Raw genomic sequence first — 13,072 nt, 5'->3', positions numbered from 1 at the left:
CAGCAAATCCTGTATCTCTCATTTGACTTGGGCAGTTTAAGCGAGTGGAGTCCATGCTCTCACTCTCTCTCTCTCGTCTCGTCGTACGTGTCTTTGAGGAATTTGTTGCGACGGTGAAAAATCCCTGGAGTCCTACAGATTTTTATTCGCCCTTTTAATTATAGAAGTTTGTCCAAGTTCTGTAATAATCCTCACCTGCTTTGATCTACTTCAAAAAGCATTGGAGCTCAGAGCCAAAACCTAAGAAGTCGTTGGAAGGGTGGGGGGTGGGGGAGAGGGGAAAAAAGTGATGAGTCATGACCAGTCTTTTTCTACATTATTTATATATCTCTTAAAAGCAGATTGATGGAAATGAAATTCCTCGCACGGTGTTGTAAATCTGTCCGATCAGGTCTTGACTGTGTCTCTCTCTCCCCTCCTACCCCCCCCCCTCCTCCTCCTCCTCCTCCTCCTCCTCCTCCTCCTCCTCCTCTCTAGTGTCCAGACTCTACTTGCAAACAGGACCTGCTGGCCTACCTGCAGCGCATTGCCCTCTACTGCCACCAGCTTAACATCTGCAGCAAGGTCAAGGCTGAGGTGCAGAACCTGGGAGGAGAGCTCGTGGTTTCTGGGGTAAGTAGTCCATACTCCGTACTCGAGGCAGGCGAAACAAAGTTGCCGAAAGTTTAACTTTATTTAAATGAGGACCATTCGAGAACCAGATCAGGTCCGCGTGTTTGTGTTTGGAGGCGGGAGTTACAAAAAAGTCTGACCAAGATGGCGGAGACTACCTGAGCTGTAACACGAAAATTTGTATGTGATTCAAATGTTTCTACACACATTGGCACTTGTATCAACACGAAGTGCGGTTTATATGCCACACGAACTTAGTCAGAGCATACACCACTAAATAGACCACTATATAAAACACTCAAACTTTTTAGCTAGCTGACAGGCAAACTGCTAGTATGTTCGAACATTGGATTGGATTGTAAACCTAGCTAGACAGCTTGGCTACATGCTGCAACACAGGTATGAAATATATTATGTCTTATTGACCTTGTTGTTTCTATGAACATGAATTTTTGTTAGGCAACATCAACTTAGTCGAGGCATAAAGACCCCTAGATATCTTCATTAAGTACGTTTGAACTAGCTGATTAATGCCTAATTAGCTCGCTTGCCACCACTGGCTAGACACTGCAGTCAAAAGGTTAGCGGTTTGGCCGTCACACCCCCCAAGGCGAAATTTCGCTGGCCGAAATTTGCGAGGTGTTTCGCTGTGTGGAAACCCACCGTTAGGTGTTTATGTAATTGTTTTGGGGTGTATTGTTGTTGAAAGAGAACCTAGATTGGCTTAAATTTGTTTCAGTTCACTAAATGTCAATGTCCTGTAAACATCCGGTTAATGTAACGTAATTGTTTTTTTTTTTGGGGGGGGGGGGGGGGGGGTCGCTACGGGTGTTGTGGAAGAGAAGGGTAGCCAAAGTGTAGCCTACAGAGCCCCTTGGCTTCGTGTGTAGAAGATATCCATTGGAAATGAAGCTCACTGATTTAAATACAACTTACTGGTTGTGATGCGGCAGTTTTATAATATCTGTGACAACACTACTGGATTTGTTTTAGTCAAAAGTGTTTTCAAACGCAACAGTAATATGTTTTGGCTAATTGGAAGCTAGTATGGAGTTAAGCCTAATGTTTATGTGCACTGAAACAAATATTTGTGTGTAGACACACTCATAACACATTTAAAGATGTACATCTATGTGTTCTCCATTTTATATACTCACATTTATGTGTGATAATAATCTGTTGTATAATCACACACACACACACACACACACACACACGCATGAAAACACAGTTTGTGTTGTCACTTCACTCCATCACCTCCGTAATACGATTAGTCCTACCCCGTGTGTTGTTTTGCTTACTTCTCATTTCAAAGCAACTTAATCTCTCGCCGTGTTTTTCGTGTAAAGTCTTGGATGTGTCTGCCGCTCTTTAATAGCCCATGTAATCTCTCCTCATTAACCTCTTAATGTATTCCCCATGCTGTGTGAAATCTGTAGCGTTTTTGCTACCCTTGTTTTTTTCATCTCACTCTGAAACAATACCAGGAAAACAGTCGACATGCTCTCTGTCCACAGGGGTGGTATCACTCTTTCTTTCTCCCTCTCTTTCTCCCTCTATTTCTCGCTCTCTCTCTCTGGCACTCATAAATTACAGTGTGCCAAAGGATATTTACCCCCTCTGCTGTATTTTTAGAAAGTGGTCTAGGCTGCCTCTCTGAGTACAAACACAGGCTTGTGCGTTTTTTACATTTTTTTTTTTTACTTCATCGTCATCGTCTTTGTCGTTATTTTGATCTGTGCAAAAGAAAATAATGACTTCTCATTGTTATTGGCCTGGAGTGTGGGAAGTTCTGTTCTACCCTCTCCATGTCAATAAGGTCTGCAAGGCCATAAAACGGGGCAGATTAAATGAGTTCTGGTGCCCATGGCCTGACCTTTTGTGCACACTTGCCGGCACTCCTGAGGCCGACCAATGGCACGTTTCCTAATTTCATTTATATTTTTTATTATTATTATTTGTTTGAGGAGAAGATCATGAATCCGACGCCTCACCTTTTTGTCTATAAGCATGACCTTCTCCAGAGAGCGTTAGAGATTAATAGGCGTGAAAATGTCTCTCCCGTGTTTTAAACTGTTCACCTTTCTCTCTCCCCCCCATGACCCCTTATCTCCTCTCCATCTCATCCTACCCCCCCTTCACAGCTGGATAGTGCCATGTCCCTGATCCAGGCGGCCAAGAACCTGATGAACAGCGTGGTGTCTACGGTGAAGGCGTCCTACGTGGCCTCCACCAAGTACCAGAGGCAGCAGGGCATGCAGAACCTCAACATGCCCGCCGTCTCCTGGAAGATGAAAGCCCCCGAGAAGAAGCCACTGGTCAAGCGCGAGAAGGAGGACAACCAGACCAACAAGGTGCGCCGCTCCTCGCACAAGAAGCACATCAACCCCGTGCAGGCCCTCAGCGAGTTCAAAGCCATGGATAGCATCTAAGGGGGAGGCACAAAAGGGGAGCCTGTTGGCTGTGTGTAGGGTTAGAATGACGCGTGTATTCACCACTCTAATGTATGTTGCTCTCAGTGTAGATGTTGGGATTTGTTTTGTTTTGATTTTTTCTTTTTTTTTTTAATATATATATATAGGGGATGCATATATGCTTTTGAAAGCATTCATTTAGCTTAGAAAGTGACAGTTGCAGAGTTATTCCCCTGAAAATGTGTATATTTATTCACTCTGAAATCCTTCTGCTATACTCAATCTGTAAATGAAACTCTCCTCAATGGAAGCAATAAGGAAATGGCAACTGGACTAAGGGCATTTTATGGTATTAAAAGAGGGGAAAGGAGGGTCTTTATGGACCTTCAGATCAAGATTCTTCTTTCATGCATCTCTAAGTGTTTTATAATCTAGTGTGTGTGTGCGTTTAAGAATTATATTTGAGGTGCTCTTTTTATATTGCCTTTAGAAACTTTATTTGATATGGCACCATCTAGTCTCTGATCTAATTTGTGGTATTAAATGTCATGCCTATGCAAGCTCTAAGCTGCCTTATGCGCTCTCAAGCAATAATAAGTGTAGTTATGTTGTAGAGTGTGTGAGGCCTTTTAGGGAACAGTTATTTCTTTTACTTTTTTTAGCGCTCAGACCAAAGTGCTTTTTTCCATAATGTATCTGAAATCTGATTAACTTTTGATATATTCATACTTGGGTGTGTTTGTTTGAGAGCTAACATCTATTTTATAACATGCCAAAAAATAAAAGTAAAATAACCACAGGGCTCTGGATTTGTAAACTTTCTAGTCTGACTAATTTGTTTAATCTAATCTGACTTCATTTGTCAATTTATCTGTATTCATTGATTGCAGTTTAGCTGGTGCACAATATAGGTTATAGCGAACACGCATTGATTGCAGTTTAGCTGGTGCACAATAAAGGTTATAGCAAACACACATTCCTCAGTGCTGGAAAAGAGAGAACACATCATTTATCCAGGTTTTTCATTGTGTTTTAAGGAGTGAATAAGTGATCCCCTGTATGGCTGCAGGATACCCCCAGTTCCTATACATAGACTTAGCTACATCCCCCTAAACTCGATTCTAATGCTTACTTGTGGCCTCCATCAGCCACTTTGACTGCATTAATTAGTGTTCTTATCTTGACAAGGGCATCATGGGAAGTGTAGTCCTGGAATCCTGTCCTTCAATGGCCAAGACTAGCCCAATAGACCTATAGTCAGGACTGCTGTCTTCTACACAACCCACTTTTTAGTTCTATTCCCTAAGCAGTCAAGCACCATTGAACGCAAATGAGAGCAGCCACCCTACACATCCTAAACGATCTGCCAAACCATGAGATCAATATTCCCCCGTGTCAGTCCCACGGGACAGCTGCAGTGGCAGTGCTCGTACTGTAACAGGCAGATCTAAAACACATTCCCCCTCTCTGCCGAACAGTTTGATTCCTCTCATTTCTTTTTTTATGTCATTCAGACGTCTCTTTCTTTAAAGAAATATAACTTTTTATGTACTTTCATTACTTTCATTGTTCTTTTTGCAAGATTGTTCCTGTAGGGATTCCCGCCTGATTGAGCTGTTCACAGAAGTGTGGATCTTTTTTTGTAATGCAAAGTCAAGGAGTTTAGTGTAGCTGGGCCCGTGAGGGAGAGACTTTTTTTTTACCCTCTTAACTCCAATGCAGTGGGTGTTGTGCAGTCACTGAGTTGTTCCAACATTCGGACAAGCCATGCATGAGTCATCTGTATGCACGGATGTGCACGCACCGGAGGCCTTTGAAGCAACGCTACTCAGACGCTACGCAGCCTTGTTTTGAATGTCTATAAACAATTAAGAGGGCAGGTCAGTGGAGAACCCATGACAGATGGTCTGAAGGCTGTTTTTTTTTTTTTTTGCTTTGTTTTTCCTTGCGTTTTTGCCATTATTCAATCATGTCCTGTGTCCTATTGGCTCCTCATACCCTGTTCTGGAAGTCACTAAGTTCATTTCTCATTTATTTTTCATTGTTTTTTTTTTTTGTTTGTTTGTTTTCACTGACTGCTGTGGTGATCTCTACATAAAGAGGAGTACTTGTTGTAGTTTAAGAGCTTTCTGTAATAGTTTGATTGGGATTTGACTAAATACTGCACACTTTTTACAATTACATGTATTTTCTTTATGTAAAAAAAAGAAATAAAAAACACTAAAATGGAACAAATGACTTAATCTTGTATGTGTAGAACAGTAGGACTTCACCTCAGGCAGAGTGTGTGTGTGTGTGTGTGTGTGTGTGTGTGGGGGGGGGGGGTTAATCAGTAACTTTCCCTAAATATAGTTTCAGGGTGTTTCACGGATGGAGGGTATTAAGCTAAAAGTGTGTTTTATCTTTCCTTGCTCATTTGTATGTTGATGTTTTAGTTTAATTCATAGTCTGTGTGCGATGTATTAGCCTGTGGTTGAGGTTCTTTTTTTAATGCTCCTCTAATTGGATTTTATACACTCCCATGTTTTTTTTGTCCTTCCTGGCAACAGATTTCAGCAGCATCTTCTCAAGACGTACAATTTCCAGACTGAATGATGCACACACTCAACACTTTTGACACATTACTCATACTCTCCTTCTCTTGCACTGACCTTTCTCCCGAGATACCAGTGGTTTAAAATAGAAAAGAGCTGTGGAACGCACAAAAGAGACAGACACAGACAGACAGACAGACAGACAGAGAGAGAGAGAGAGAGAGAGAGAGAGAGAGAGAGAGAGAGAGAGAGCAAACTAAGTGTAAGAGCGAACTGGGAGCTGTGGAGGATTAGACATCAGTCTTAGCAATCAGGATGGCATGCATGCTCATGTGTAGAATGTGAGATTTGAAGTTTGAGTTGGAGTTAGAACTGTGCAATTTCAGATCCTTTTTAAGATCCAAAGGTGTCTTTCTGGGCTTACACTTCACTTAAATCTAGTGTGAGCTAGAAAGAGCACTCCTAAAAGTTTTTGAACTATTTTTATCATCTGACGCCACATGCTCCAGGTGTATTTATGTTCAGAGCACCCCTGTATAACACTGAATCATCCTCATACTTTATTTTTAGAACATGAGTCATTGAATGGGGAAAAAAGGATCTGCATTATCAAATCTGATGATTGGTTTCAAGTGCTCTTAACCTCATGTATTGGTGCATTCAATTGAAACCTGTTCATGCCTTGAAGATAGAAAGCTGACTGAAAGCATGCCAATTTAGAAAATCATTCCGCACAGATTTGAGAGTGCAAACGCTGTTTTTCATTCAGTTTGATTTCTTTTCAACTCCCAACATCTCAGCCAAGCCTGATATTTGGATGAGTTTTTTTTTCCCCTTGTTTATTTATTTTAGTTGGAACATAAGTCTTTGCAATACATGTTTTGCCTACTCAGAAATCTAATATACTTGTGGACAATTAAAATGTCTGAGCACAGTAAACTGCCGTCATGCCCCATCATGGATGACAAATCATGAGCAATGTCTGGTATGACTCACAACCTTCACCTTATTAATCAGTGCACTTAAGTGACCGTAATGTGTCAAGTCCATGTGTGTGCAAGTGTTCATGAAGCCAAAGTGCTTTACAATAGAAGAGACACAACATGCATACAAAGCCACTACGGCAGACTGTCCGTCATCCACAGTTCCAGGGATCAACAGCTGCCGAATGCAAGACAAAAAGTTTTCAAATTACATTGAAAAACAACCACAGATTAAACATGTTTGAGATCGCTCGGGAAAACAGTCTTGGTGCAACAGGCACGGTCCTTGGGACCGTCAAAAGCCTTAAACGTGCCACATGCTCGAGGCGTTGGTCACTGTGCACTTTGGTTGTTATGTTAAGCATCTTGGACGAGTGTAGGGGCGAAGCCTACCCACCACTAGGAGCATGGTCATTTAAAGCTTTAAAAATCGACTATGCCACTTTATGTAGCAATGCACAGGAGGCCAGTGCAAAGCTGTTATCTCTCTCTCTCTCTCTCTCTCTCTCTCTCTCTCTCTCTCTCTCTCTCTCTCTCTCTCTCTCTCTCTCTCTCTCTCTCTCTCTCTCTCTCTCTCTCTCTCTCTCTCTCTCTCTCTCTCTCTCTCTCTCTCTCTCTCTCTCTCTCTCTCTCTCTCTCTCTCTCTCTCTCTCTCTCTCTCTCGCTCTCGCTCTCTCGTGTCCCAGTCAGTAACCTGGCAGCAGCATACCGTTCTAATGGTAAACGAGCATGAGAGATGATTCACTTACTCCAGTGTAGCCTACAGGGCATTACAGTGATGCAGTCTAGTTGTAATACAGGCATGTATGACTCTTCCGAGAGCTAATGCAGGTATGAGGTAAGATTACCTCATCAAGTAAATTTCTCAATAGGCTCTGCACTAGCTTACTTGAAGTCCGCAAGACAGTTTCCTGTTTGTTGACAACACTTGTCAACAAGCACCTGAAAACAGATGCTCACCAGAAATCCTTCCCCCATTGTGTGCAACCACTGCACGAAGGCTGGCGTGTTCAGGAAAAAGATGGAAGCTAAAGTTGTGTTTATAACGACTTGAAGCCGAGCAGAATGGCATACAGCAATGCTCCTTAGAGCCGCCCATGGACATTAAGACTCGCTTAGGCCTACATTGTATTTCTTACGTTTTGGTACAACTAAATCACTCATCTTCAGGTGCTTGTGGACAGCTATGTCAACGAATAGGATACTGGTTTGCCGACTTCAAGTAAGCTAGTGCACGGAGCCCATAGGTTCAATGGAGCACTGAATGCTTTTCATTTAAAACATTCAAGCACTGGTCCAGCACCTTGAGAATACAATGGTAAATAAAAATGCATTTTATATAGCTCTTCTACTCCATCAAGCACTTAAAAGCGCTTTAGTAGCCTAATCCCTCACATTTACCCATCATACACAGATAGTGGAGGCAGAAGCGGTTTTAGGTTCAGTGTGTCTTGCTCAAGGACACTTCGACGGGGTCAAGAGAGAGACCAGCAGCCCTCCGATTACTGAACGACCCCTCTACCTCCTGAGCCACCACAATCGCCCAGTGCTTACAGTTGAGATGGGAGCCCAGCTGGCCCCGGTGATCAGTGGTGCTTTTGTCAAGTAGCGGGTGGATTTGGAAGAAGAACAGCAATCCTTCCCCTCTACATGCCAAAATTGCAGTAAGCCTACATAATGTCACCATTTCATTTTCTGAAAGCATCCCTTTCCTTATTGGAGCTGTTCCCTTGGCACCACTTGACCAACGGTGTTGTCTTTAGTTCAAGATGGTTTGCATAATACTCACAAAGGATCCCTCTGTCACGAAGGATCCCTCTGAAACTCAAGTACAGAAGCATGGTGTTTGAAATGGCGAGGTCGAGAGTTTGATTCACAGGGCACTCGAGCACTAAAGAGTTTCATGGCGTTTTGCGTGCAATACATGCTGCATTGACCTTGAGAAGAAAACGTAAGAACAAAGGTGATCGAATAGAGGCTGCCATTAAAGCAATTTCATAAACTAGTGTGACTAAATGACTTGTATGAACCACTGGTTTAGATTGAAAGTTGTAATGTGAATGTGTGCACACTCCCACCCATTATATTGCCAATCTCTAGACACTGCTGTCTACCACAGTTTTAAAAAGTTTGGATCCTCCTGAAGGTTATTATGTTTGTGTCTGTTAGTCTTCAAATTGATTCAAACTCTGATTTCAGAAATGAGATATTGGTTTTATTTGGTTAATGTCACCTGTCGCATACTTATACCTGAATACTGAATTATTTGAGTCATTGTGTCATTAGAAGCCAGTCATTAGAAGCCAGTGTTTTTAAGTCATCGCACATTGTTACAAATTTAATTTTAACTAAACTTGTCATTACTCAATATTACTGTTGAACCAGATCATATGGACTTAGATTACCAGAAAAAATATTTATATATGTATATGTTATAGACAATACTGTCTTTGTTTTAGACACATGATTTTCTTCATGTCCTTGTAGCTATAAACCATTCTGAAGTCTAACATGATTTCAGAGCTGAAAGGAAAATCAGGCTATAAATATTTAAAACTCAAGGGCATGTTAATTTAGAGAGGTCTGTTTCTTATTGGCAGGGTCAATGTCGGCTGCACTTTGAGGGATTTCCGCCCCTTTTTATGATGATAAGGTCATATAAAGTCTATTATTGACCTGGAGCAGGGATCCCAGCAAACATATTTTTAAATAAACGATTATTTCAGCAGCAATAACTAAATTGACTAAATATGCTTATTTTTTTCAGTCACTAGAGAACTCGACAAAACTGAAAACATTTTGTTCTGCTAGTTATTACTGTGGTGCAATTCTACCTGTATTTGTGGATGGTTGACTATCACCACCTCATTTTGTGGTCTTAGGTGGTCTAGTCGGGGGAGGCGGAGTGCATTCACCTAGACTGGATTGCACATCTTTATTTTGGACAGGAGTCGCATTGAGTGACCAAGTGATGAGCTTCACCTGCTGAGAATGTGATGGAGTCCTTGGCAGGAGGGGAGCAGGGTCTCATTCAGTCACTTGATGAGTGCCTGCCCCCATAGTAGTTCTCTACTTCCACACATGGTCTTTCCGGAGTCTTCCATCCTCTGTCTACTGTATGTATGTGAGTGCGAGAGAGGGTGGGTGGTTGTGCTGCGCCTCTCCAGTTTGTTGCAGGGTACTGTCCTCTCCTGACCTGCAATTGCTTTCGAGTTTGAACTTTTCTCTCAGTCTCAGTCCTTGCTCATTCTCGATTCTGCTGCATTGCTGTCTTGAATGTTTCAAATCTGACCCGCCGACGTGCTCTGTCTCCCTTCGTTCTTCATGCTGATGGGCAGGTTTTTTCTCCCCCTCTCTCTCTCCTTTTTCTTCCTCTCCCCATCAGAGAAATATCCTTCACTGAAGGCCTGTCTGACAGTAGCTAGTGCAGCCTTTTAGCTATGCTGTTTGATGAGGTGGAGAGAGAGGTGAGTGGTATGGCTCTCACAGGACCTGCACAGTGGCTCGGCGAGAGTCTCGATCAATCCACCTGCTGGCTTGACTGGATTGACGTCAAGGTCCTTTAGTCAGGGTGGTTTTAGTCAAGCATTTCAGTCATGCTCCTCTGAAGAATCCAACCCTTTCTTATCGAGACTCGAGTCTTCTCTCTCTCTCTCTTTCTCTCTCTCTCTCTCTCTCTCTCTCTCTCTCTTTTGCTCCATCTGACCTTTACCCACACCTTCACCCATATTCTCCCAAGGAGGGCTTTTCATCTATTATAAGACCATCATTCTCCATGTTTGAGAATCTCTCAGACCTCCTTTTTGTGAGCTTAAGAGGTGCATCAGTTATATCTCACGTCAAACCTCTCTTCCCCCTGTTCCCCCCTCCACATTTCAGGTTGCCACTCTCATTGGACCGGTGCTGTCATCACTACAACTGTTTCGGAGATTGCCGTGACACGACTGGTGGAAAAATGATCAATCACAAAAAGGTGTTATGTGACAGTTCAATCAACAATTCAATCAGTTGGGGCAGCCGTGGCCTACTGGTTAGTGCTTCGGACTTGTAACCGAAGGGTTGCCGGTTCGAGCCCCGACCAGTAGGCACGCCTGAAGTGCCCTTGAGCAAGGCACCTAACCCCTCACTGCTCCCTGAGCGCCGCTGTTGTTGCAGGCAGCTCACTGCGCTGGGATTAGTGTGTGCTTCACCTCACTGCATGTTCACATACTTCATATACTTATACTTATACTATACTCACTGGAGTACCCCCTCAAAGGTTTGCACCCCCCCCCCCCACTCTTGTGCCTCAAGTGATTATTCCGCGATGAAAAGATGCACATGGCAAAAAAAAAAACAAAGCAAGAAAAAAAACCTCTGAAGTATTAACATTTAATGAGGTGTGAAAAGATTGGCAAAGAAATTCAAAATATGTGGTATCTGTGCAGTAGTGAATGCAGGGGCAACCCAGACATCTGAGAGATATTGCACATGTTGAAAGCTGTGATTTACGTCTGAAGCGCCATAGACTTGCCAGACTATTTTTTTTGTACACTGCGAGGAGGAGGATGATGAGGAGGAGGGCTCCCTGAACGTCACATCAAGCTAAGCAGAGGCGTGGAATAATGAGGTCTGAATGTGATGTGGTGGTGCACGCAGCATGAGGGGGTGGCTGAGGATATCCACGTCCGCTACATGAAGAAGGAAAAAAAGACTCGTGTTGGACGTAGGAGGATCTGAATTCTTGATAACTGGACACAGTGGGAGACTGCTTCCTGTGAAAGTGCCTCGCTATATGCGTGTGTGGTTAAACATAGTGGGCCTGTGATTAATACCAGAGACTTTCTAATGTGGAGACACAGCACTCAAAAAATACTCCATAGAAATGCATGGGGCTAGTTTGTCACGCCAATATGGTCGTTGTCTACACATATCCCACCCCTTCCTTGGCAAAACGTCGACATGTGAATACATTGAGCCAATCATATGGTTTGTTGTGAAGACATCGTGTCAATCATGTGTTGTGATCTCGCCGCTGGAGCAAGATTGGTGTCGTGAAGCCTTGCGCACGCGCAGTTCGACCCAAAGACTGTGCCCGATGAGTGCCCATAAAACGTTGGTATATGGCCGCCGAGTGGAGGGACTTGCCTAAAAGGACTTTGTTAATACTTAAGTCCATTTGTGGCCAGCAGTACAGGTCGCTTGTGGTTTAATGTTCTGACCCATTATGAATTAATGATCTCTACATGTGTTTTTTAGCCTGTGTGCATGTGTGTCTCAGTGTGTGTCAATATGTGAGCTTAATAATAGGTTTGCAGTAGACTTCATGTTGAGTTTTAAATCTCAGGTGATCCTATGTCTGAAAGGGGTGTAGAACACATAATTGAAAAGCAGCAAGGCTTTCTATTGCAAGTTCTGTCGCTGGTGTTGTGTAAATGCAGTGACCATTGTGGCATTAAATTAAGCAAGTCACCACCCATAGCATTAGCAATCAAAACACTCTTAGCGACATACACTGGCGAGCACAAACAATTCATAGAGTCAGTGTGATCAGTATTTGTTATGCTTTCCGTGCTAGTAGCTTAATAAATATAAATGCACTCTCTATCTGAGCTGCTGAGACCATTTTAGGGAAGGGCTTACTGCTTAGGCTAGTGCTTTATTTATATATATTTTTAAGACCATAAAAAGGAAATCCAAGGCCTCTTGGAGAGGCTTGTGTTAAGAGGTGATATGGGTGAGAACACTACCTTGGATTCGTTGCATAACCTCGTAAATCTGTGGATCAGGGTTTTATTTCAGCTTCTGGGAAGTTACTGCATTCTGTCCTGACGCCTTCCAGGGCCTTAATTTAACACCAGCGGCCTGACACAGTAAAATATTATGTTTTCCTTTATGTCCTCCAATATTCATTAAACATTCAAGAACGCAAGAGTTTTAAAAAATAAAATGAGTAAACATCTGGCTTGTCGGAGGATGGGGAGTGGGCGTATGTGAGAAAATCTGCGTAGGCTACACGTTGTTATATGGTCCCTTATGTTTGCTTGATGGAGTCATCCCTGAATATCAGTAATAATGACATTTATCTGCAGTGGTTGTCTGAGGTGCTGGTTTATTGTGGTGGGCATATGTGGAGAGCGGATCTTTTGGGAGGCCGTATTAGCTAGGTGCAGGCCATCAGGACAGAGGCTGAAGCCGTAAGTAACGGAATTGTATATTGTGCTTGCAGTGTCAGGTTTATAGTAGCACGGTAACCCACATATCATGTTTAATGGAAGTATTTTCCCGCGGGGGGACTTCACTTGACTTTTTTTTTTCCGCAGAAGTGTAATTAGTAATGTGGTATTGAGCTTTCAATCTTGCCTACGCTTATCTCGTAAACCTAATCAAACCCCCAACCCCTAACAACACCCCCCCCCCCCCACCCCTACACACACACACACACACACACACACATGCAAACACAACACACATACACATACATATGTATAAACACACACACACACACACACACACACACACAGAGTCCCTCCATACTCAGGAGGGTGTG

At 42.9% G+C, this 13,072-nt stretch overlaps 1 protein-coding gene across 2 annotated transcripts in view; it reads left to right on the top strand.

The window, feature by feature from the left end:
- The window catches only part of ctnna1 (catenin (cadherin-associated protein), alpha 1), a 103,059-nt gene extending 97,798 nt beyond the window's left edge, over positions 1 to 5,261 (top strand). For both annotated transcript variants that reach the window (XM_076291658.1, XM_076291657.1), the window contains exons 18-19: positions 478 to 612; positions 2,757 to 5,261. In XM_076291658.1, coding sequence (XP_076147773.1) covers positions 478 to 612; positions 2,757 to 3,044 — 423 coding nt within the window. In that variant the 3' untranslated portion in view covers positions 3,045 to 5,261. The remainder of the gene's footprint in view (positions 1 to 477; positions 613 to 2,756) is intronic.
- Positions 5,262 to 13,072: the final 7,811 nt, after the last annotated feature.

Source organism: Alosa pseudoharengus, unplaced genomic scaffold, assembly GCF_046254945.1.
Source record: "Alosa pseudoharengus isolate Yale_2024_CS ecotype anadromous, Long Island Sound unplaced genomic scaffold, YU_APseudo_1.1 YU_APseudo_1.1_scf_19, whole genome shotgun sequence".
NCBI classification, from domain to species: Eukaryota; Metazoa; Chordata; class Actinopteri; order Clupeiformes; family Clupeidae; genus Alosa; species Alosa pseudoharengus.
The sequence above is the reverse complement of the archived record's forward strand: the minus strand, read 5'-3'. Positions and strand labels throughout refer to the sequence as shown.